A 25,558-nucleotide genomic window follows, 5' to 3' on the forward strand; every position below is an offset into this window, starting at 1 on the left:
TCTCTTTAGGGGAAGAAGGTAAACGTTTCTAGAGTTTATTCTTGTTCTCAAGCTTTATGCGGTGAGAGATTTTAAACGTAGTTTATTTGATCTAGTGTTTAGTCTCTTTCCAGCCACTGAATTATTTATCTTTCATTAGATTTTTCTGTTACATTGTAATTCTGTTTTCGCAATTACTAACTTTTAAGGAAGGATAGAATTGCGTGTTTCAGGTACAAACCACTTAAAGTTTCGAGTTCAGTGAAATAAGTGCAAACAGAAATTCAAAAGTGATAAGTGATTAGCGCAAAGTGTGTCAGTGTTGTGCGTGAGGGTACTTCTGTGCGTGCCAGTCGTCCTCCCAGTCCGGGACCTCTTGCAAGCTCCCAAGCCCAGGGGAGAAGCAATGTCGAAGGGCAAAAGGGTTCGGCAGGCCTTGATCGGCGCACAGAAGTATCCTCGGTGGTTGGGGCGTGTCTTACAGAGACCGTCACTCCCACCCGCAGACGATTGAGCCCTTATTTTACTCGTCTGCAGAAGAAATTTCGGGGAGAAAACGCTGGACTCAGGTCTCAAGACCTCTTAAACGTAAAGTCCAGACCTCTAGAGTTCAACAACCCGGATGCAGTCATTGGGTTAGCTCTGACTCTCCGCAGTCATCAGGTGACTGCACACCTCCTAAGAGAGGTAAGGTGATGCCGCAACAGACCTCATCTTCTGTTAAGGCTTTGCCTCAGCAGACCTTAGCGTCTGCCGACCCCAAGATGACTTTGCTGCAGTCCATGCAGTCACAGCTTGCGGTCTTAATGCGTGAGTGTCAGGCGGAGAAGGTTACACCTCCTCCTGCGATCGCTCCGCCTCACCGCAGTCCAGTCTGCCAGGCGTACGATGTTGAGGTTCCTCAGGATACCTTACCGCGTACTGAGTTGCCAGTTACCAGCGGTGTGCAGCAACCTCCGCCTTCCTTAAGGCAACCTCAGCAATGGGAGCAGGAATCTTATGCCTTACTTCCTCCGCTTCCGCTTGCGGTTCCACCAGCGAGGCAACAATCTCTTGAGGTACGACAACCTCTTCCATCAATGAGGCAGCCACCTCAGCACTCGCTGCAGCGACCACAACTCCTTAGGCTAGCACCTCAGGAACCTCAACTCGCGAGACAAGAACTGCGTTCTGCGCAGCCGCTACCTCAACTCTCGCAGCTCACACCTCAGGAACCTCAACTCGTTCCTCAGGAACCTGCTACTGCGCATCCGCAACCCTTACAGCAAGCGCAACTCTTGAGGCAGCAACCTCATGCTATGAGTCAGCCACCTCAACGCATGCATCTGCCACTTTCTCCTCAACTTGAGCCTCTTCCCATTCAACTTGGAAATAACAAATGACAATAATAACACCTCATTACTTTCATAACTTGCATTTGTAATCATATACATGTATGCCTACACAAACATTATGATAATGGAGGTTATTTGTATTACTTAATATAAATATATATGTATTCCTTGCAATATATTTTTAACAAATCGCAAAATATGGCAAAAATATCTTCAAAACAAAAATGAATCATGAGTTATGAATGTAAGGTAAATATTATGTTGATATTAAAACCCCATGCAAGCATGCATGAAGTAATGCAGTGTTGCCAACAGGGCGAGTTTCCCTTTCCTGAGGTGAAGTAGATTATAGTACGATTATCATGCCGGCTATCAAATTCATCAACAAAACAGTCTAAATCAATTCCCTCGGCACGTGCACGTTCAATAGACAGTAATGCGATATTACTCACTCTAGCACTGGTCATGGAATTTCTGAGAAATGTTACACGCCATGCAACACGTTCTGCTTACCTTACAGCATGCTCTACATACAGCATGCTCTGCATACAGCATGCTCTGCATACAACATGCTCTGCATACCTTACCGCATGCTTCTCAGTCACACATCTTTGGTTGTTGCCAACTCACTAGACTGTCAAGCAGTTTCATAACGTTGCCTTCTAGTCTGCTGCTTTTGCACCAGTGAAACCCTCACTGAGAGAACTTAGCTTTTCTCGGATATGGTCCCTGTAGATGAGAAAGTGCTTTTCTCCCTCCTTCTGATATTCCCTTGAGGACTCGGTCATTTGGAGAGGAGCCTTTAGCTGCGTAGCCTCCTATGGACTTTTATTTAAGCATAACATGCTTCCAGGGAAGGTAATGGTTCCACTTCAGTCGCTAACCCCGTCTGTTACCACACCTGCTCCCATAGACCTTGAGCTGTGTTGCAAGACATGCAGTCCAAGCTTAGTCCTTGTTAGAGGATTTTTTGTTTACGGAGTCAGTGTGTCACTGGGAAGACGTTCAACAACCAGCAGAAGTGACTTGTTGTGACGCAGTGCGGCAACCTCAGCAACCCGATAAGGAGTTGTCTGTACGACCCAGACAGTCTAGACAGCTTCGGGTTGTCACTGTACTTCCTCGCTTCCCCATGGTTGACAGTTCACAGACTGTGCAGCAGTACCATGATCTTGTGTCCGGCTCCGTCAGACGACTGGCTTTTAAGAGCTCCCACAAGTCGTCGCTGTCTGGAGATTCTCAGATGGACTATGGATCTGACCAAGGAACTGGGCCTCCTGGTCAATTTTGAGGAGTCTCAGCTCGTCCCATCCCAGACCATTGTCTCCCTGGGTATGGATCTTCAGAGTCGAGCTTTTCGGGCTTTTCCGTCGGCCCCAAGGATCTTCCAAGCCCTAGAATGCATCCAGAGCATGCTGAGAAGGAACCGATGCTCAGTCAGGTAGTGGATGAGTCTAACAGGGACACTTTCATCGCTGGCCCTGTTCATCGTGTTAGGGAGACTCCTCCTCCCCCCCTTCAGTATCATCTAGCTGCTCACTGGATAAAGGACATGACGCTAGAGACGGTCTCAGTTCCTGTTTCCGAAGAGAGGAGGTCTTCTCTCGCGTGGTGTAAGAACAGCTTTCTTCTCAAGGAAGTCTACCTTTGGCTGTTCAGAAACCCGACCGCCGTCTCCTCTCGGACGCATCAGACACGGGCTGGGGTGCGACTTTGGACGGACAGGAATGCTCGGGAACATGGAATCAGGAGCAAAGGACACTTCACATCAATTGCAAGGAGTTGTTGGTGGTTCTTCTGGCCTTGATAAACTTCAAGTCCCTCCAGCTTAACAAAGTGGTGGAGGTGGACTCTGACAACACCACAGCCCTGGCTTACATCTTCAAGCAGGGAGGGACTCTTTCGTGAAGTTGTTCTAGATCGCAAGGGACCTCCTCATCTGGTCTAAAGATCGAAAGCTCACGCTGGTAACGAGGTTCATTCAGGGCGGTATGAATGTCATGGCAGATCACCTCAGCCGGAAGGGTCAGGTCATCCCCACAGAGTGGACCCTTCACAAGAATGTTTGCAGCAGACTTTGGGCCCTGTGGGGTCAGCCAACCATAGATCTGTTCGCTACCTCGATAACCTAGAGACTCCTGTTGTATTGTTCTCCGATTCCAGACCCAGCAGCAGTTCACGTGGATGCTTTTCTGCTGGATTGGTTCCATCTCGACCTGTATGCATTCCCGCCGTTCAAGATTGTCAACAGGGTACTTCAGAAGTTCTCCTCTCGCAAAGGGACACGGCTGACGTTGGTTGGCTCCGCTCTGGCCCGCGAGAGAATGGTTCTTAGAGGTACTGCAATGGCTGGTCGACATTCCCAGGACTCTTCCTCTAGGAGTGAACCTTCTACGTCTACCTCACGTAAAGAAGGTACACCCAAACCTCCAAGCTCTTCGTCTGACTGCCTTCAGACTTTCGAAAGACTCTCAAGAGCTAGGGGCTTTTCGAAGGAGGCAGCCAGAGCGATTGCCAAAGCAAGGAGAACATCCACTCTCAGAATCTATCAGTCTCAAGGGGAAGTCTTCCGTAGCTGGTACAAGACCAATGCAGTTTCCTCAACCAGTACCACTGTAACCCAGATTGCTGACTTCCTGTTATATCTAAGGAAAGTAAGATCCCTTTCAGCTCCTACGATCAAGGGTTACAGAAGTATGTTGGCAGCGGTTTTCCGCCACAGAGGCTTGGATCTTTCCACCAACAAAGATCTACAGGACCTCCCTAGGTCTTTTGAGACCTCAAAGGAACGTCGGTTGTCCACTCCAGGCTGGAATCTAGACGTGGTCCTAAGGTTCCTTATGTCATCAAGATTTGAACCTCTCCAATCAGCCTCTTTTTAGGACCTCACATTAAAAACTCTTTTCCTCGTGTGCTTGACAACAGCTAAAAGAGTAAGTGAGATCCATGCCTTCAGCAGGATCATTGTTTTCACATCTGAAACGGCTACATGTTCCTTGCAGCTCGGTTTTTGCTAAACGAGCTTCCTTCACGTCCTTGGCCTAAGTCGTTCGAGATCCCAAGCCTGTCCAACTTGGTGGGGAATGAACTGGAGAGAGTACTTTGCCCAGTTAGAGCTCTTAGGTACTATCTAAAAAGGTCTTAACCTTTACGAGGACAATCAGAAGCCTTATGGTGTGCTATCAAGAAACCTTCTTTTCCAAGTTCTAAGAACTCAGTTTCTTACTATTCAGGCTTCTGATTAGGGAAGCACATTCTCATCTGAAGGAAGAAGACCTTGCTTTGCTGAAGGTAAGGACACATGAAGTGGGAGCTGTGGCTACTTCAGTGGCCTTCAAACAGAGCCATTCTCTGCAGAGTGTTATGGATGCAACCTATTGGAGAAGCAAGTCAGTGTTCGCATCATTCTATCTCAAAGATGTCCAGTCTCTTTACGAGTACTGCTACACCCTGGGACCATTCGTAGCAACGAATGCAGTAGTAGGCGAGGGCTCAGCCACTACATTCCCATAATCCCATAACCTTTTAACCTTTCTCTTGAATACTTTTTATGGGTTGTACGGTCGGCTAAGAAGCCTTCCACATCCTTGTTGATTTGGCGGGTGGTCAATTCTTTCTTGAGAAGCGCCGAGGTTAAAGGTTGTGATGAGGTCCTTTAGTATGGGTTGCAGCCCTTGATACTTCAGCACCTTAGAGTTGTTCAGCCTCCTAAGAGGAACGCTGCGCTCAGTAAGGAAGACGAACTTATTTAAGGCAGAGTAATGGCTCAAGTCGACTTCATTACCAGGTACTTGTAATTTCATTGTTATTTTGAATAACTGATAATATGAAATACGGGATACTTAGCTTCTTGATATACATGTACACTGGTTTTCACCCACCTCCCTGGGTGTGAATCAGCTACATGATTATCGGGTAAGTTTAATATTGAAAAATGTTATTTTCATTAGTAAAATAAATTTTTGAATATACTTACCCGATAATCATGATTTAATTGACCCACCCTTCCTCCCCATAGAACCAGTGGACCGAGGAAAAATTGAAGTGGTGTCAACAAGAAGTACTGCAGTACCTGGCCACAGGTGGCGCTTGTGAGTACACCCCCCTCTTGTATAGCGATCGCTGGCGTATCCCTTCCGTAGAATTCTGTCGGGCAACGGAGTTGACAGCTACATGATTATCGGGTAAGTATATTCAAAAATTTATTTTACTAATGAAAATAACATTTTTCGTCATAGAGAGGTCAGGCTGGTCTCATTCTCTTGGAAAATGCCTGAAGTTTCTGAAAAAATTATAAAATTATGCAATAAAAATTGTAAATACCAGTTTTTTGCAAGGACGTACCGGTACGTCCATGGGGGTAAAGGGATGTGTTTTAGGAAACGTACCAGTACGTTTTTTGGGGGTAAAAGGGTTAATACTTCAAAAAATTATTGATAAAAAGATAAAACTTTTCAATTTCTATTTATGAACATGTTTTGATTTTTAATCCAGGAATAAAAATAGGGAGAAAGGAAGTAGCAATGAATGTAGGTTGTTTTCTGGAAAGCTGGTTTTATTGAAATGAAAAGTTCAAATTTGTAAAATAGAAAAGTTTCATGTGTTATACATTCTAAAAGATAATAATTTTCAAGTATTTAGGGCTAGTGTAAGAAAGCCTAAAAACAATATGTCCGCAAGGTGTTTTAAAAGCTTACAATTTTGTAATGAACCATGAGATTTATTAATACAGTACAGTAGGATAAAGATTATGCTAAAAATTGTTGCTTGCATTGGTGTTAAATTTTTTATGTATGCTTGCTAACATTGGTGAAAATTGCTTTTAACATCAAGGATGAGCACACCTCTTTGTTGATTATCATACCAATAGAGGAAGTTACAAAGTACAGAAAAGGGACATCTTGAGAACTGCTGTATGCAGGATGAAATTGTTAACAGCGGGAGCTGCCAAGTGGAATTGAGAAGAGAGGACTGGAAGTTAATGTAAGCAAAGTGAAGCTAATGGCGATTAGAAAGGGAATAAAGGAAAAACTACTATCTGAGAAATGGCCATTTGGTGGTTGTGTAAGAGGTAGAGGAGTGAATGCTTTACTGTGTACCAATTGTAACAGGTGGTGTTACAAGAAGTGCTTTGGATTTACAATATCTACATGGAGTAAGAGATCTTAGGTGCATTAATGTATAATACAGTTAGAGCATTTAAGGATATTAAAAGAATTAATAGGTGGGTAGGTATTAGAATATTTTAGGCTATTTCTGTTACGTTGGAGAGACACTGAACTATGAAACAGGAATTGAAAGAGCAGTAAGCAGTAATGTAGTATCAGGATGGATGAAATGGACATTGGTATTATTGCTTCCTTATTGTAGAGAGCAAAGATATAATGAGTGCTTTAGGCTTACTGTAATCCATGCAACAGAGATATGGCCACAAAAATTGAAGAGGTTTTTATAAGATGTAACCAAAAGCATAGCGAGTAAAGATTCATAGCTTGAGTATGGTGGAGAGATCATATTACAAACAAGGAATTGGTGGTTAGGTATAGCATTCAGAAGTTGAAATTAAAGTTGAAGACTTAAAGATTAGTATGGTTTTGATATTGATGAGAAAGTATGTGGAACAGCCCATCAGAAAAAGAGTAGACGTGCAGGTAGCTGAATAAAGACCTGTACGAAGGCCCAGGAAGTCGGGGAAAAAGGTGATAGGAGAAGACTTAGCCTTAATGAAAATTCAGGAAGATGAGTGGGATGGAAAGGAAGGGAAAGGAAAGATTTCTTTTTAAATCTAATCCCATATAGTGAAGCACTGTTATAAAGTTTCTCATGATAAGGAATGTGGATAACCTAGTTTTAACCCTTTTACCCCCAGGCTTTTTGGAAATTTCCAACCCTTAACCCCCAAGGGGTTATTTTTTCCCCAGCACATTTTGCAGTATATATTTTTTAAATTGTTCTGACAGCCTTAAATTTTGTCATAGAGAGGTCAGGTTAGTCTCATTCTCTTGGAAAAGGCCTGAATTTTTTTCAAAAATTTATCAAAAATATTAAAAAAAAAATTTTTATAGCATTTTTTTGCAAGGACGTACCGGTACATCCATGGGGGGTAAAGGGATGAGTTTTGTGAAACGTACCAGTACGTCCTTTGGGGGTAAAAGGGTTAAACTATTTTGAATTTTTTTTTTAACTAAGCGATTTGTATTCCAGGGAACGGGAAAGAGAACCAAGAGGATACCGTGATCCCCGTGATAGTCGCGACCCAAGAGGTGATGGCCGTGATCAGCGAGATGCTCGGGATCCAAGAGGGGGAAATGAAAGAGAAAGAGATTCTCGTAGTGAGCGTGATATGGACTTCCGAAATAATCCTAATTCAGAAAGCAGAGATCCCCGGGGGGGAAGACCACCATTCCCTCAAGACAAAGACTTCAGAAGTGGTAATATTTTTCGTACTTGCTTTTCTGTTCTTATGAATTCACTGACTTCACAAAATGTGATGTTTAAGTAAGCTAGGAACGGTAAAGTTTAATGCTACAGGTATATGATTTTTAAGATACATTGAATATAAAGGTATAAATTAAGTTATGTACAGTCAACTTTTGTTATTCCCATTTATTAGTTTATGAAAACAGCCTCGTATGCCAAAAGCACGTATATGAAACCAAATTTTCCCATAAAAATAATTGTCTAATATGGACCAAACATTTTTCATATTTTTATTTAGGTGAACTGTATTTTACATGAAATAAAAAACGGTTTTAACTATGCGGTATTATGTCTAATAACCGAGAGTTAAAGAATAGAATCAACATCACTATTTTGGGAATTGTGGTGAAAAATTTGTGGATGTATGTTGGTGAAAGAAACCTAAAGAAAACTATGCATTTGATCTCATAATGAACTACACACACACACACACACACACACACACACACACACACACACACACACACACACACACACACACACACACACACACACACACACACACACACACACACACTCTCTCTCTCTCTCTCTCTCTCTCTCTCTCTCTCTCTCTCTCTCTCTCTCTCTCTCTCTCTCTCTCTCTCTCTCTCTCACATATATATAATTAAATTTGATTATATGCTTTCTCACAAAAGAAAGGAAAAAGAAATTATGAAGGACAGCTTAAATCTAGACTTACTTGTATTATTTGATTTTATTTGCATATTTTTTTTTACTAATAAAAATGATAATTGCTGTCATGCCAGCAAGGAAGGTTACTGCAGGTAATTAATTTGCCGAATCTATCCAAGGTTGATTTAGGCTCAGAGATAATCACATAACTGCATCTTACAGTGTGTAATAGTTAAAGAAAGTGCTATATGATATTAGAAATATATTTTGGTAGTTTATGATGGTTAAATGGACTAAACTCGTAAAGAGCTTGCTTAAAAATGTTTCTGATGGTGATGAGAGTGCTTATGGTTGTCTCCCTCAGATGGTGGCGGTTGATATATGAGTGATGAAGAGAAGATTGTGGGCAGTAATTAATCCTTATTAATTTTTATGATTAATATGCCATTTTAATGTTTAATTTTCAGGTGCCAATCCTCCTCCCCCTATTGGTGGTGGACCTTCTCAACCTCCTCCTCGAGGTGTTCCTCCTCCACCCTCAGGTGTTCCTCCCCCTCCAAGCAGTAGTCTTACAGCAAGCCTTGCTGGACAAGATCAAGAAAAGGTAAGCAGACTCTTCCTTTGGTTACTATTTTATTTAGTTCATAATAACAATTTAGGTTCTTGTATTCTGTAAAATATTACATGGACAAGTTGTTCAGTGTATTTGTAGTCATAATTGTCCGTGTACTTATTATAGATTTACCTACTTTTGTTTAAAAGCTGTCAAAGTTGTGGTTCATGTGGCAGGAAGGGCTGAATGTTCCTTGAAAAACAGGTCTGCGGATATACTCAATGTCTTTCGACTGTTTTGGTTGTACTGTATGTACTTTGTGATTTTGTAATAGTTGCACGTTATTTTTTTTCACTTTAATGAATTACAGTGCATTAGACTTTCTTTAATCTTTATAAGCCACAGTGTTTACTAGTGTTGAGTGGGCCTTTTCATCTAAAAAACTAGACATGAAGCTCTATAACTATTAAAAACGTAATATATAGATATTTATTTGTTCCTGCACAAATACAAACCCTCATTCTTTATGTAAGAGAAAGGATTCAATTCAAGCTGGTTTAACCATAAAAACTTTGATGCTAGGTGTCGACAACCCTCTGCTAGTTTGGCGAGGGTAACTCTGCCCACCTGCTCACTCACTCACACTGCAACTGAGCTCACTTTTGATTTGGCTACGGTTGAATGAAAACGGTCACGTCTTTTTATCGGAATTCCTTATTCAACTGGCTGTAATAGCTATTTTCTGGTTTGAGGACTGTAAGTCATGCGGGTTGGTCCTGGCGTATCGGGTTGCTCTTGCAGTACCTTTATGTCTGGTAAGGAGACAGGACAGATCCTTACCTTCTTTGCCCTTCATGCAGACAACACTCCTGCACGGAGGCTTCTCCTTGCTGAGTGTATCGGGTGTTGCCATCCTCCCGATGGGGACAGCACAGTTGAATCAAGAAGAAGTCTAGGAGGGATTCATTTCCCTCAAGTTCATCCTCGAAGACAAAGAAGTCCTGACATCCTTGTCCCGAAGCTACTCCTCTCCCACCTGCCTCTTTCTATTTGGCTTCCCCTGGACAACTTTCTAAGGAAGACCGCATTGCTTCCCTTAGCGAAGCAGCGGCTGCTTGCCCTTGAAGTGAGTCTTCCTTGCCTAAGGTATTGGCTGTGGCCTTTCCTGGGGCTTTCGGGTTCCCCCACAAAGGATAGGCTTTTGGAGGTGTTGAAGCTAGTGGCACAGTGGAAGTGCACATCTGCCTCCGCAGAGGTTTGGTTTGGCCCATCCCCATCCCCATCCCTAGACAGCAGAAGGGAGGTTCATCCAACCGGTCTTTTGCCTCTAATGTAAACTTCCTCCACAATTCCTCTTTCACCTGAGGTTCTGCAGGCTGGTTCTCTGCTAAGTTTGAGCCTAGTGTGCTAAATCCCCCCCCCGTGTGAGCATGCATGCCGAGTTCACTCAGCAAGAGGATTCTTGCAATCCTCACCTTGCTGACCCTTAGGGGGCTTTGGTGGAGTCTTTCGCAGATGTGAAGGATGCATCCTCGCTTGAGTGATCTTCCCTGGAGCTAGGCTCTTCTGTCCTTATTCTAGGCAGCTAGATTTTGAGGCAGGCTGGTACAGTAAATGTGCAGATGATCTGCATGTGGGAGTTGGCACTGGGGCTGGCGGAGAAATTGCAGAAACCGCGGCACGAACGATGACAGTCTTGCTCCTAAGCCTAGGGTTAAAGGTAACCCTGAAATTTCCTGATACCCCGATATTGTCAGAAGGATGATACGGGTTCGTTTCATCTAACTGGTGATCATGAAGTCATAGGACCAGTTGTGGCCTGCATGAATGCTTTCACACATTCTCGTACCTAAAAGAATCGTGTTGTGTAAAGTGGGAATGCAAGCATATGCTGTATGCACTGGAGCACGAACATTTACGAGGGTTTTCTCTTATGGTTTGCAAACAGCCTGTCCCTCATGCTAAACGCCGTAGCCCTCGCGAGGATGAGTATGCTTGGATGGTGACGAGCAAGGCACGACTGGTTTGGAAGAAAGGGCTTGTAGGTGCTGCAGTGTGCTTACTAACCAGTCTGGTGGAACTCCTGAAGGAACACTCACCTCATGCACTTGCAGTGCATACAGCATATGCTCGCGTTCCCACCTTACACGACACATTCTTTTAGGTACGAGAACGCGTGAAAGCATTCATGCAGGCCACAACTGGTCCTATGACTTAGATGAAACGAACCCGTATCATCCTTCTGACAATATTGGGGTCGCAGGAAATTTCAGGGTTACCTTTAACTATAGGCTTAGAAGCAAGACTGTCATTGTTCGTGCCGTGGTTCCTGCAATTTCTCCGCCAGCCCCAGTGCCAACTCCCACATGCAGGTCACCCGCACTTTTACTGTACCAGCTATTATCTTCTGCCTCACAATCTAGCGGTCTAGTATAGGGAATAGGAATTCAGGAATGTTGAGGTTTAGCAGCAGAAGAATGTAAAGTAATAAATTTCACATTTCTTACTCCTGGCATCATCGTTCAATTAGTTTGTTATGCATGTTGCATAAGATTTTTCATAATTCTGACCATCCTTTACTGGATAGTATCATCCTGTTCTTAATACTAGGTATACAGTTAATTCTAATCGTCAGACCTTCTCCATCATGAGGCTCAATACTACGCAGTATTCTAGAAGTTTTGTTCCAGCTGTGACCAAGTTGTGGAATGATCTTCGTAATCTGGTAGTTGAATCGGTAGAACTTCAAAAGTTAAAACTTGCAGCAAATATTTTTATGTTGAACAGCGTGATTGTTTATTACTTTCAGCTAGTTTATTTATTTCCTTTCATCACTGGGCTATTTTTCCTTGGAGCCCTTGAGCTTATAGCATCCTGCTTTTCCAACTAGGTTTGTTGCTCAGCTAGTAATAATATTAAAAAAGAATATGAAGCTCTGCGAGAGGACCTCGACTCTTTAAGGCGCAGGGAAAATTCAGGACCCTTAATGATTGGAACATTGTTACTACACACCTGACTGAGGAAGTCATGTTAGGATAAGCAACCGAGCAGCTAAGGTCAGAATTACATTACTGCCTACAGGCAACGACCCACTGGGCTTTTGAGATTAAACAAAAGAAGTTAATACGTTGAGAGCTTTGATGCCCATCACTATCAAAACTTGGCTGGTTGTGTATGTATCAGAAAACAGTGCTGGCATGTCATATTTGTCATCATCCCTTCTATAAATAACTAGCCTAGTCTCTGGATTTCCTCTTGAACTAAAAGCAAGTTTCATTAGCTTTTAAACTTGAAACATAATTTCCATTTGAGGAATGGTGAGTTCATCTCACTCCTCACATTGCTAATTTAAATCTCTGTAATTACTATCAAATCCAGGAAAACAACTTGAAATGCAATAAAACTTACCACAATCTGGAAGAGATGTACGTCGAGGTTGACTGATGTTGACATTAATTGAAATAACAAAGAGCCCCTGGCACTTTGTTGCTTGTCAGTAACGGATAGCATGTTTCATTAATTTACTAGGGGCATGTGTCTATGGTGTCTGTGGTAGATAACGGGAGAGGGTGGGCTGTGGCACCCCTAGCAGTACCAGCCAAACTTGGTTGAGTCCCTTTTCAGGCTGGGAGGAACGTAGAGAGGAGAGGTCCCCTTATCCGTTTCATTTGCTCGATGTCGGCTACCCCCAAAAGTTGGGGGAAGTGCCTTGGTATATGTATGTATGTATGTAATAAGAATTTAGCGGTAAATTGCTAAAACGAGCTTCTGGAGAAGAAGCAATATTATCTTCAGGGGAGGTTCATAGAAGTGATGTATTTCTGCTTCTTCTTCTAACACAGACATATACCATGCACTGATATTCAAAATGACCATTATTTAAGATTAGCATAAACAAAGCAATAAACATTATTTTCATAAAATGAAATAATAATGTACTGTAAATGATTTACGTCAAAAAGTAACTTCTTATATGTATACAATATAAAATAAAAAAATAAATAAAATAAAATAATACATACATATACCAAGGCACTTCCCCCAATTTTGGGGGTTAGCCGCCATTAAACAAATGAAACAAAAGGGGACGTCTCCTCTCTATGTTCCTCCCAGGATAATAGAGGATAAAAAGAAAATATAAAAATAAGATTATGATTTTTTATTTTTACTAGGAGGGTAAGCCATTGTTTAGGTTCTCTACTGTGTTAATTCCATTATTATTATTATTATTATTATCATTATTATTATTATTATTATTATTATTATTATTAGCTAAGCTACAACTCTACTTGGAAAAGCAAGATGCTATAAGCCCCAGGGCTCCAACAGGGAAAAATAGCTCAGTGAGGAAAGGAAATAAATAAATGATATGAGAAATAATTAACACTTAATAAAATATGTTAAAAATAGTAACAACATCAATAAACTATAAAAAGACTCATGTCAACCATGAATTATTTAACCGATGCATATTAGGGTATACATAATTGTTGCTAATGTCAATCCTGAAACTTAAAAATTTTCTCTTTACAGGCTAATTTAATTATGCAAGTGTTGCAGCTTTCTGATGAGCAGATACAAATGTTGCCTCCGGAACAACGATCTTCCATCATTCAGCTTAAGGAACAGATACAGCGTTCACAGCACTAGGCCTTTACGAGGCTCTAGGAGAGCATATTGTTCTATTTCTTGCACACAAAGTATGTAAACACACTATGAAAATTTTGTTAAATTAAGGTATAAAATTGAATTCAATTGTAACTCAGTAGGTTTTAGGTACAGATAGTGTTATATTTAAGTAAGCTTTAGTGTTTTGGTTTGTTTTTGCAAGGTTTCTTGCTTTGGGAAGATATGTTTATACAGCATGTTAAAGATGTTACTTAAAAATTGTTCAAAGCAATTTCAAATACTTTTTTATTATCTTGTTTCATTAGTTTTGAAAAGGATTTTTGTGCTGATATGAATTTATTTGCCATTACAGTTAAGGACCTAATTCTTTTCTTGGATTTCAGAGGTGACCAGCAAATTTTTTTTTTATTATCTCTGAGAAAGGCTATCCCTGTTAGAGAAAGTATGTCTTTTCATTGGGTATTATGACATGTGTCTTATAAAAGTAAATGATTAGCACCCAGTTTATTTAGATATATTTGCTTATTTCTTATTAGCTTTTCTGAATGTTATGTTAGTAACTTATTTTTCATTTTAGAGTAAGACACCTTATCAGAAGTATGTACATAATGATTCATATATAACTTTTAATAAGATACAGTAGTTCATTTCATACTTTTCTCGTTTACTGATTTTTTTTTTTCCATTTTTCCTTATACGAGTTTATAGTCATCACTGGAAATTCCAATTGCTCTCAATTTAGTTTCCAGAAAGTTTGTTTTTGCTCATGGGGAACTGTCCCAGTGGCTGCTTGCACTTTAATTTAGTCTATTGTTGTTTATGGATTCAGTTTCTTTTACGATTTCTAGATTTATTAACTTGCTCTGACTTTGCTGTTCAGATGGAGTATAAAATATACTGGTGACAAAAATGTGAAGATATTTTTCAACTCAAAAGAGAAAGAGATACTATTTAATATACCTTAAATCTTTAGCACTATATAGGAGAACTTTTATACAAAAATACTTATATGCTACCTTGGTTTCATGTGCTATATTTCAGTTCCTACTTTTGTATGTTGATGTTTACAATTAATCTCTTAGAGGGAGTATGGGGTTGTATTCTTTTACTTGATTGATTTTCATATATTTTTTGTATTTTTGTTTTTAAAAATGTAATCTAGAATTTTGTTCATAGTTGCCTTTGTACTATCAGGTAATGCAAGTGTAGAACTAGAATTTATATTTGGTGTTGTCTGGATTGAGGCTTTAAAGGCCACTCGGTTAAGTGTCACAGGCTTTGCCACTTACTTTTAAATGCTTGATACCTGAGGTTAGTTGAAGATAGAATTTTTAAGATAGCCTTATAGACTTTGTCTATTTGGGAGCCCATACTTAGATTATTAGTTAGGTATAAGCCAGGTACAGTATTTATTTATACAAAGTACAAGCCTGATGACTTTACTAGTGCCATCATGCTTAGTTATAAGTGAACCAAGGTTTTTGTTAATCCTTACAACAAGCGCTCATAATGGGAAAGATAAGGAAGTCATCTGGTCCACTTGCTAGAACATTCATCTTATGCAGTGTTTCATTTAGTGAACATTTCTATCTTTAATATTTCCCTTCAGTTTTTTATCTTATGAAAGTCAGAATGTGTTCAAGTTTATTTATATATATATGAATGTTTTTGTTAGTATTTTGCTCCTGTTGTATGCTAATATGGTTCTCAATATTTTTCTTTGATGTTGGTATCAGCTTTGTGTAAAAACAGTAAATGGATGTTCCATTAATTTTTATTTTTTTCAGGCGTTTTGTAGGCCTATTACATCTTAATTCCTTGAGTTACCAACATTTCCAAGTGCATTACTTTTTGCTAGATATAATTTGTCTCATCAATATTTGCTTTTTGTGTGTACAGTATTCTATTTGTACTTTTCATTGTTTTGACAGACAAGGTGAAAACGATTATTTTTGTATGATACAGTATACTGTATTTGATGTGTTTCTTTGAATAGGAAGGCTAGTATGATGCTTTGGATGGATTAATTTGCTCTTCTGATAAAATTATTATAATTTCTGCTAGAAATTTATGTGCACACAATGCTTATATTGGCAGATCAATTTATGCGAGGAGGACACAGCATTTTGAGTCGAGTGAATCGTATTGTTTTGGCTTTCAGTTCATGATAGTAGTTCCTTTCCTTTGTGGTGTTTCCTTCATTCCTTTCTCTAAATGAATTATATCTGGAAGAAACCTGTAGGACATTAGTTACAAAAGAGCTACCCATTTTTGAGTACTCAGGTTGTAGATTTCTGGAAATGTCACAAGTCTGCCCTGCAGTAAATTGACTTTGTGAATAGAGGACATGTATTATCCTTTTTTTGTTTCCAGGTTCCTCTCTTTTTATCTGAAAGCTCACCATGTCGGCCTGTGGACAGAAATAGTTGTTGCAGTGAGATAATGCAACAGTGGTTTGTGTTTAGCATTCTAGCTGAAAGCTTCAGGTTCAGTTTTGGCTCATTTAAAGAATGTTTTCAAGGATTCATTTCCATATGTATTTGGTGAATTGCCTGATAATTGCATCTTCCACTCTGTAGTTAGAACATTTAATTATAAATTTAATTGTTACTTGAAGAAATGTAAAGCCTGTTCTGCCAGGGTCTAAATTTTTCGAACAATTAAGAAGAATTTTGTTATACAGCTGTCTCTCCTTAGTTATCTTGATATGTCATATAGCTCTCCTCTCGTGATCACTGGACATGTCTTATAGCTGTTGCTCCTCGTTCCCTGAATGTCTGGAGAAATTTTGTGAAGTGGGAAAGTGGGTAGCAGTAGCTGAGAGTGTATCGTTCAAGCAAGTGGTTGTCTGTAAATAGAAAGGAACTATGTTATAACCTCTTCATGCATGAAGGATATTTTAAACACTGGGCAAATTGAAATTGCAGAGAATGTTTTTTTTTTTTTTTTCTAAGTGATTCTTTGATTGAGATAGTGATGATGATGTCATTCAGTCATATCAAAGTAGTACAGTATACTGTACATTACAATTATGTAAAAACCAAGTTGGAGAGTTTATGGGAGATAATACCAAAGATTATATTTACAGCCAAGGAGAAATATTGCGTTGGGTCCTCATTTATGTAACGTTTAAACACGGCCAATTTCTTTTAGGAGAGATTGTAACAGATACAGTATCTATAAATATGTTAGGCAAGAGAAAATTTCCTAAAATTTTGTTCATGATGGTCATAACGAGCAGATTCTTAAACATCGGTTCACTCTGTCCAGATCTAGCAAGATGGAAGGCAAAGTAGTGAAACAAGTCCTGTGACCTTGTTCATTTAGTTTTCATACATTTTCAGGAAAAAATGTTCAAGTCCAGATAGAGAGAATAGGTTTGAACAAAATAGTAAACAATAACTTGATAATCTCATTGATGAAAATAAAGTTAAGATCATAAGTATCACATCCTCTGAAGTATTTATTCATGTGCTAGTAAGTAGCAATTGGTTTTGCCTGAAATTAATATATTAGTCCTGGAAATACTATTTTTTTCTTTCAAAACACGAACCATGTACAGTTGATTGCAGTAATCTTCCATTTCCTTCAGTTTGCATATATTTTTGAACTGCAGGCAAAGCAAAGCAAGTGTACTTTGTTATCTCCCCTATCCTGTACATATGGCACTAGTAAATATAGGTTTGTAAGTGTGAAACAAATGTTAAACAGGCATATTCTTTGAGATGAAATATATTTTGTGTAAATTTAAGTGTATACTGTTAACTTTTTTCTTATTGAATGCCTTCTTATATCTAATGCAGCTGTATCATAACTTTTAAGATTTAAGTTGTATCATCATTATCTTCAACATTATGTAAAATACCTTACTGTAGTTTTTGTATTTGTGCATTTCATTTACATGAAATCAAATTGTAGGAATAAAATTTTCTGTACAGTAAAGCATGTGTAAAGTTACCCCTGAAGTGTAAGATTTGTTCCAACACGGAGTACTTACCTCGAACTACTTTCTTAGGAGTATCTGGGATCTCCTTCCAACCGACCAGAATTTTGTGTAGTTTACCCTATCTCCGTTTTCTATGTGGGGGAACCTCTGGTGGAGGAATACACGCCATGGGGCGACCCGGGGTCAGAGAGCGTGCTCGCTCAGGTCTCGACCTCCAGTAAATTTTCTGGTCGCGACGTGATTACATCTCGCCGCGCTCTCTTCACCCAGTGCGACCCTTTGTGTCTCATGCGGTACCCACGTGGTCCCCTCGTGTTCAAACCTTACCTTATCCTTCCTTTCCCTCTGTGTCCCTGTGTCGATTGGTGCTTTAGTGTTTCGTTATGGAGCATCCCCGCCGTTGCCCTGGGCCTATGGCCGGTAAATCTTGTGGGGCCTTTCTCTCCAAGCCGGAAGTCGACCCCCACTCTTTGTGTTCGTCGTGTAGGGGCAGGGTTTGTTCAACTACAGCTACGTGTCCGGAGTGTGAGTCCTGGAACGAAATCCAGTGCGTGCGCTACGGCACTAAGAAGAAGGCTACCAAGAGATCGCCGAAGAAGTCCAGCATTGCCTCGCCCCTAGCATCGCCTGATGCCTCTTCGGAGAGGAATTCTCTGCCGCCTTCCCCTACCCAGAGTAGGGGACGAGGTAAGTCCGTTGCGGGGAAGCGGCACATTGCTCTTCCCCAGGAGTCTGTGATGTCTGTTGGTGGGGATATTGTGTTGGTTCAGGCAAGTGGGGGTCCTGAGGGAGGGACGGGAGTGTGTTCGGGAGACGAGGTCCTGGTGCCAGCAGGGCCCGTTTCTACCGACGACCCGATGTGGGGGAAGCCCGCTACGGCCTCTTCCCCCCGCATCTTGGGTCTGTGTTTCAGGTACGTCAGTGACCGTGGGAGACGCCGAGAAGGAAGATTCACAGAGTTCAGACCCCGTTGCATAGGTGCCGCCGAGGACGCCCTTCAGGTCGCCCATGAGACTGGAGGAGGAGTTCGACACCTGCAAGGTGCCTCGCTCTCCCCCGGCACCGTCGGCAACGCTCCTGCCCGTCTTTCTTCAACCTTCTTCGCCAGCGGACCGGCACGAAGATCCACCAACAACTCGAGACGCTTCGGACGACTTAGCAGATTCGCGTTCCTACCAGTCATCGGTCTCCTCCTTTGGGTAGGACTCTTTCTCCTTGGAGGACGTAGGCCCGAAGGACTCGAGGAAGAGACGGGAGAGGTCCCGTTCCAGATCTCCCAGGAGAAAGCACACGAGGAGCCGTTCGTCGAAAGGTGAATGGGTGCGAGTCACCATCCCCCGTAGCCACCTCCTAGGAGCTTCAGCAGCCCCGAGTACCTCTGGCTGGCTCCCAAATGCTCCTTCACCATCCTCGCAGCACGGCTCCTCCAGCAGACCCGATCAACGACGGAGGTCGTCGCACCAGGTCTCGGTTGATAAGCATAAGTCCGCGAAGGTTCCAGCTTCATCCGCCCAGCGGAGAGCCGCCCCTTCGGCCTAGCAGCTTTGTCCCGGCCTCCGCCCCTTCGACGGCCTTCCCTGAACGACAGAACCAGCCAGCTGGCATGGGGAAGCCTGCAGCTCCATGGAACTCCGCAGGAGGGAGTAGACCTATGACGGCTACTCCCGTCCCAGCGAAGCCGCCCGCTCAGCAAGTCGACCCGCCAATGACTCGGCACGAGAGGAAGATGCCTCCCCCTCACGCGGAACCCTCCGTCATCGACGTGGCTGCTCAGGCAGAGGACCAGATAGCCAAAGGCCTCGTAGAAGGGGGAGAATGCTCGACGGACGAAGTCTCCACGTATAGGAAGGTCTTAGACCTCATCAGGCGGCATCATAGGTTGGATGAGCCGAAACCCTCGGCAGAACAAGCCTGGCTAGTAGAAAATCCAGTGCAGCAAAAGCCTTCTCTGGCTCTTCCCCTGGCGAGGGACGTTAAGCTGGGTATGGCCCACATAGATAGGTTCATAGCCAGCCAGGCGGACGCCCTCAGGAATCAGAGCGCCTCCGAACTCCTCCAGGGACTTAAAACGCAGAAACGCTTTTATCTCCCGGACGGGCGCCATGGAGGTTCCTGTACGGTTGAGCCAGCGATTGCTATCCTGAACCAAGGAGCGCCTGAAGATAGGGCATCCTCCGCTCCGGTGTGTTTTTCCCCGGCGGAAATCTCCATGATGGAGGATATGGCCCTGGATCTAGTTTACGTGTCTTCATGGTTGGACTGGTGGGCCTGCACGTTGGTGGGATTCCAGGCATCTCACGACATCTCCGTCCCCAAGAATCAGTCCTTGCTGAGGGAACTGATTAGTTCGGGTGGGAAAGAGCTCAAGTTCCTCTCATACCAGTCCCTCTCTCAAGCAGCCAACTGGGTCCTGCGGAAGAGGGACACAGTCCTGAGCAAGCTGGTTAGGAGATTACCCGACCGAGAGGCGAGAGCCTTGAGGAACTCACCTCTGTGGGGCGAGTCGGTGTTCCCCCTGAAGGCAGTAGAGGAGACTATGGAGAGGGTCAGGAAGCTTAAGGAAGCGGGAGATCCCAGACCCCCACCGGCAAGACGACCAGCCCACAGGAGATCCTCTTCAGATGTCCCTCACCCATCCCGCGCTTCGCTGGTCCAGCCTAAAAGGGACTCCCCGTCGGTGTCTTGGCACCAGACCTCGCTGCCCTCCCGTAGGGGTACTTCAGCCCCACAGTCGAACTTCAGGCCAACCTATTCTAACTCCAGGAGAGGACCTTCCAGTCGCGCCTCTAGAAGGAGATAGGAAGGGAGGCCTCCTAATCCTGCCGAAGCCTCAGGTAGGGGGATGCCTCAAACACTCTTGGCAAGGTTGGCGGGACCACGGAGCGGACCCGTGGACCGTAGCAGTACTGAAGGGTACAGGTTGCCCTTCCTAGCGGAACCGCCCCCTCTGATCCCGGACCAACAGACGGAGTGTTTGGCGCCCAAGGACCCCTTGAGAATAACTGCATTGCAGGAGGAAGTATCGGCCATGCTCGCCAAAGGGGCGGTAGAGCCAGTCAAGAATCCAGGACCGGGGTTCTACAGCAGACTCTTAGATCTCTCGGCCTTCAACAAGTTCGTGTGAAAGACTGATTTCAAAATGGACACCCCGAAGTCGGTCTTGGCGACCTTGAGAGAAGAGGACTTCATGATGTCCATAGATCTCAAGGACGCCTACTTCCAGATCCCTGTCCACGCCTCCAGCAGGAAGTTCCTAAGAGTAAAATGGGGTACCCAGACGTTACAATTCAGAACCCTCTTCTTCGGACTGTCGACAGCTCCTCAGGTCTTCACGATGGTCTTTGTAACAGTCTCAGCCTGGGCACACGAACAGGGCATCTGCCTGATTTGGTACCTAGACGACTGGTTGTTGCTTTCAGACTCAGAGGGAGCACTGAGGGCTCCCTCTGAGGGAGCAAGGCGCGAAGCTTCTGCGGTGTCTTGGGTATCACCATCAACCTGGAAAAGTCACAGGTGATACCCTCCCCCAGGATGACCTACCTAGGGATGGTTCTAGACTCCCAGTTGGCGAGAGCCTTCCCCTCCTCGGAGATGCCAGACAACCTAGATCAGATACTTCGGCCCTTCCTAACGGGCCAGCCCAGGAGAGCCAAGGACTGGCAAAGATTGATAGGCCACCTCGTGTCATTGGAGAAGTTGGTCCCCCCAGGGAAGGCTCAAACTTGGGGGCATTCAATGGAACCTGAAGGAGCTCTGGAACCAGGGGGACTCCCTGCACAAGATAGTCCCGGTGTTCCCGGAGACGAAGGAATTTCTGAAGTGGTGGCACGACAGGGCAAACACCCTGTTGATCAAAACCTAAAATGTGTTGATACTGCTGCAACCACAAACTGTAAAGGAATCCACTGGATGATTTTTCGTTTTTGGGCGGGGGATATTTTACTATGTGCATCAGAGAAAAATAGACTATTGCTATGGGCAAAGTATGATTAATGGATTTCTGAAAAAAAAAAAAAAAATACTAAATAACCAAGTTGGACATTTTAACAGGCAAAAACAGGTTTAACATTAAAAAAATTTATGTAAGATAAAATATTTAATATTTCGAAGGATAATGTCATTTTATATATAAAAATCTTTGAAATTCATAAATATTATTTATATATACTGTACATAATCTGAAAATAAAATAAATAAATAAATCTATTTATTCATCTCATCTGTTTGTTATATTCTTGCCAATAATCACTGGTCATCATCTGAGTCAATCTGGATACAGTTCGTTCGAAGGCAAACATCTCCTCTTCTCCTGTAAATATGCTAATAGTCTTCGTCTCCTTTTGTTTTTCCTTCAAACCCAAGTCGTCCATTAGCATGAGGCTATCTTTATCAACAAACTCTGAGTGGCCATCTTCTCCTTGGAAAATCTGAGTGTGAGGGACATCACTTGTGCAGACTAATCGTACCTGAAAAATACAAGTAAAAGTACTTCAATCCACGTATGAACACAGTTACTGGTCTTCAACAACATTCCAGCAAAGTATTCGCTTACTTTACAGTGGCAATTTTATGAAACTGTCAATTGTGCATCAACGAATATTAATAGTGTTGTCTAGAGTACCTGTAGATAAATTTCAATTTAATAAATGACCTACAATGGTGTAAATCTGACAGTATTTCAAGAGCAAATTAGATATAAAATGTACCATAATGCCAATTTTTCTAATGCAAATCCCAAAGGGCTCTTCTATATGTAAAACTGTTACCCCTGTCAAGATTAATTCTAGTAATGCAACTCCTAAAAGACACATACATTCTAGTAAAACCTCTCTCTATTGAACTAATCAAGCCACTTCCAATGCAAAAACCTGACTATGACCAGTAAATATTCACAACACTTAGGTATGGTTAAGAATTGTAAGAACACACACAAGTATTTATACTTGCAATGTATCATTTGTTGTAACCAAGACTGGGGATGGAAAAACGATTTAACAAGTGCCATGCCTTGCATCCGTTACTGAGAAAGTAAGAAGCAGACCTGGTTCTTACTTGAGGGGTGCATGGCCACCATTCCTCAGGGATCAGTCATGCCTCAAACTGGCTCATTATTCCTTCATCTGAAACTGCTTAACAATGAACCTTAAGGGTAAAGGGTAGGTAGAACAGGATATTCTACAGGAAACTATGTTTAAGTTTTAGATAATACTGTAAAGTAGATTACTGTACTTACTGTACCTCTGATTAAGAATATATGTAAAAGAAAACCTATGCCTGGTAAGTTATAAAACTAAAAAAAGTTGTAGAAATAAAATACTACTTTGCTAGTCTCTTGAAACTGTTTATGTTATGGTAACACCAAGTATCATATCTAACCTTGTTAAAATATACCATATATTCTAGTTAGAATTTGCAATTACCCAATGTTCACAGAATAGAAACAAAAGAACCTAGCCAATGCTATTCTTCGAGAAAGAGATATCTGACAACCTATCAGCTTAACTTTGGCTCTCAAGATAATCTACTGATTTTTTACATTTACATTGACGTTAAGAAATACTTCCTGATCTTATTGTGAGTGAAATCGGTCAACAATCTTTTGGTTTTGGTAGGCAGTAACCCTAAGCAGTCTATGACAGGTGATGGGCATAGTTTCCCCTAATTACCACATACCACTAACCAACTACAGTACCCTATTGAATCATCAACAGTTCCAGTTCGTTATCAATTTACTTGATTCAATCACTCATTCTTGTAGTATCCATTTAATTTTTCCTGTTTCTCAAATCAATTTGGTACATACTTTTGTTAAAAGTAGACAAAGACATACCTTTCAACTCTTTCAAATTCTACTATGTACCAGATTACCCATAATCAAAATCTTAAATTAGTCCAGCAGAACAGTCCAGTCTACATGGTGTGGCTGACAACAATTATATGAAGTTTTTGGGATTAATAGGCCTGTGGTGTGGCCTAGTGACACCACCTATTGGGTGTACTAGGCATCGCAGAGAAGGGGGAGATGGGAGAGAAAGGAGAGGGAACGGTAAAATTTGTTACAGATCGGGATTAAAGCAAGATGACAACCAGTTAACCCTTTTACCCCCAGGCTATTTGGAAATTTCCAACCCTTAACCCCCAGGGGGTTATTTTTTTCCCAGCACATTTTGCAGTATATTTTTTTTAAATTGCTCTAACAGCCTTAATTTTTGTCATAGAGAGGTCAGGTTGGTCTCATTCTCTTGGAAAATGCCTGAATTTTCTCAAAAAAATTGTCAAAAATATGAAAAATGTTATTTTCATTAGTAAAATAAATTTTTGAATATACTTACCCGATAATCATGTAGCTGTCAACTCCGTTGCCCGACAGAATTCTACGGAAGGGATACGCCAGCGATCACTATACTAGAAGGGGGTGTACTCACCAGCGCCACCTGTGGCCAGGTACTGCAGTACTTCTTGTTGACACCACCTCAATTTTTCCTCGGTCCACTGGTTCTCTATGGGGAGGAAGGGTGGGTCAATTAAATCATGATTATCGGGTAAGTATATTCAAAAATTTATTTTACTAATGAAAATAACATTTTTCAATATTAAACTTACCCGATAATCATGTAGCTGATTCACACCCAAGGAGGTGGGTGAAAACCAGTGTACATGACTAAAAGTAAGCTAAGTATCCCGTATTTCATATTATCAGTTATTCAAAATAACCATGAAATTATAAGTACCTGGTAAGGAAGTCGACTTGAACCATTACTCTGCCTTTAATAAGTTCGTCTTCCTTACTGAGCGCAGCGTTCCTCTTAGGAGGCTGAACAACCCTAAGGTGCTGAAGTATACAGGGCTGCAACCCATACTAAAGGACCTCTACACAACCTCTAACCTAGGCGCTTCTCAAGAACGAATTGACCACCCGCCAAATCAAAAAGGATGCGGAAGGCTTCTTAGCCTACCGTAACAACCCAAAAAACAACAATAAAAGCATTCAAGAGAAAGGTTAAAAAAAAAAAAGGTTATGGGATTAAGGGAATGTAGTGGCTGAGCCCTCACCTACTACTGCACTCGCTGCTACGAATGGTCCCAGGGTGTAGCAGTTCTCGTAAAGAGACTGGACATCTTTAAGATAAAATGATGCAAACACTGACTTGCTCCTCCAATAAGTTGCATCCATAATGCTCTGCAGAGAACGGTTCTGTTTAAAGGCCATCGAAGTGGCTACAGCTCTCACTTCGTGGGTCCTTACCTTCAGCAAAGCAAGGTCTTCATCCTTCATGTGAGAATGGGCTTCTCTAATCAGAAGCCTTATATAATACGAAACTGCGTTTTTGGACATAGGCATCGAAGGTTTCTTGATTGCACACCATAAGGCTTCTAACTGTCCTCGTATAGGTTTTGACCTATTAAGATAGTATTTCAGAGCTCTGACAGGGCAAAGAACTCTTTCTAGCTCGTTACCCACCATGTTGGAAAGGCTAGGAATTTCGAACGATCTAGGCCAAGGACGTGAAGGAAGTTCATTCTTAGCTAAAAATCCGAGCTGTAAAGAACATGTTGCTGATTCGGATGTGAACCCAATGTTCTTGCTGAAGGCGTGAACCTCACTAACTCTTTTAGCTGTTGCAAGGCAGACGAGGAAAAGAGTTTTGAGAGTAAGGTCTTTGAAGGAAGCTGACTGGAGAGGTTCGAACCTAGGAGACATAAGGAACCTTAAGACTACGTCTAGATTCCAGCCTGGAGTGGATAAACGACGTTCTTTAGAAGTCTCGAAAGATTTAAGGATGTCTTGAAGGTCCTTGTTGGAGGAAAGATCCAAACCTCTGTGGCGGAGAACTGAAGCCAACATACTTCTGTACCCTTTAATCGTAGGAGCCGAAAGGGATCTCACATTCCTTAGATGTAATAGGAAGTCAGCTACTTGGGTTACAGAGGTATTGGTAGAGGAAACTGCATTGGCTCTGCACCAGCTTCGGAAGACTTCCCACTTGGATTGGTAGACTCTACGAGTGGATACCCTCCTTG

At 42.1% G+C, this 25,558-nt stretch overlaps 2 protein-coding genes across 3 annotated transcripts in view; one reads left to right on the top strand and one right to left on the bottom strand.

The window, feature by feature from the left end:
- CstF64 (cleavage stimulation factor subunit 2 CstF64) overlaps positions 1 to 16,100 on the top strand; it is a 64,921-nt gene extending 48,821 nt beyond the window's left edge. The window contains exons 8-11 of one of the 2 annotated variants that reach the window (XR_011042574.1): positions 7,518 to 7,744; positions 8,876 to 9,012; positions 13,495 to 13,661; positions 13,974 to 16,100. Coding sequence is in view for 1 of the 2 variants with exons in the window: in XM_068367353.1 (XP_068223454.1) it covers positions 7,518 to 7,744; positions 8,876 to 9,012; positions 13,495 to 13,611 (481 nt within the window). In the remaining variant the exon portion in view is untranslated. Of the gene's footprint in view, positions 1 to 7,517; positions 7,745 to 8,875; positions 9,013 to 13,494 lie in introns of both variants that reach the window. The other variant, XM_068367353.1, reaches the window with a different exon arrangement.
- A 5,573-nt stretch (positions 16,101 to 21,673) lies between these two features.
- Positions 21,674 to 25,558, bottom strand: part of LOC137634989 (putative ATPase N2B) — a 34,963-nt gene continuing 31,078 nt past the window's right edge. The window contains exon 9 of the mRNA XM_068367590.1: positions 21,674 to 22,002. Within this exon, the coding sequence (XP_068223691.1) occupies positions 21,748 to 22,002 (255 nt within the window). The 3' untranslated portion in view covers positions 21,674 to 21,747. The remainder of the gene's footprint in view (positions 22,003 to 25,558) is intronic.

Source organism: Palaemon carinicauda, chromosome 45 (assembly GCF_036898095.1).
Source record: "Palaemon carinicauda isolate YSFRI2023 chromosome 45, ASM3689809v2, whole genome shotgun sequence".
Classification (NCBI taxonomy): Eukaryota; Metazoa; Arthropoda; class Malacostraca; order Decapoda; family Palaemonidae; genus Palaemon; species Palaemon carinicauda.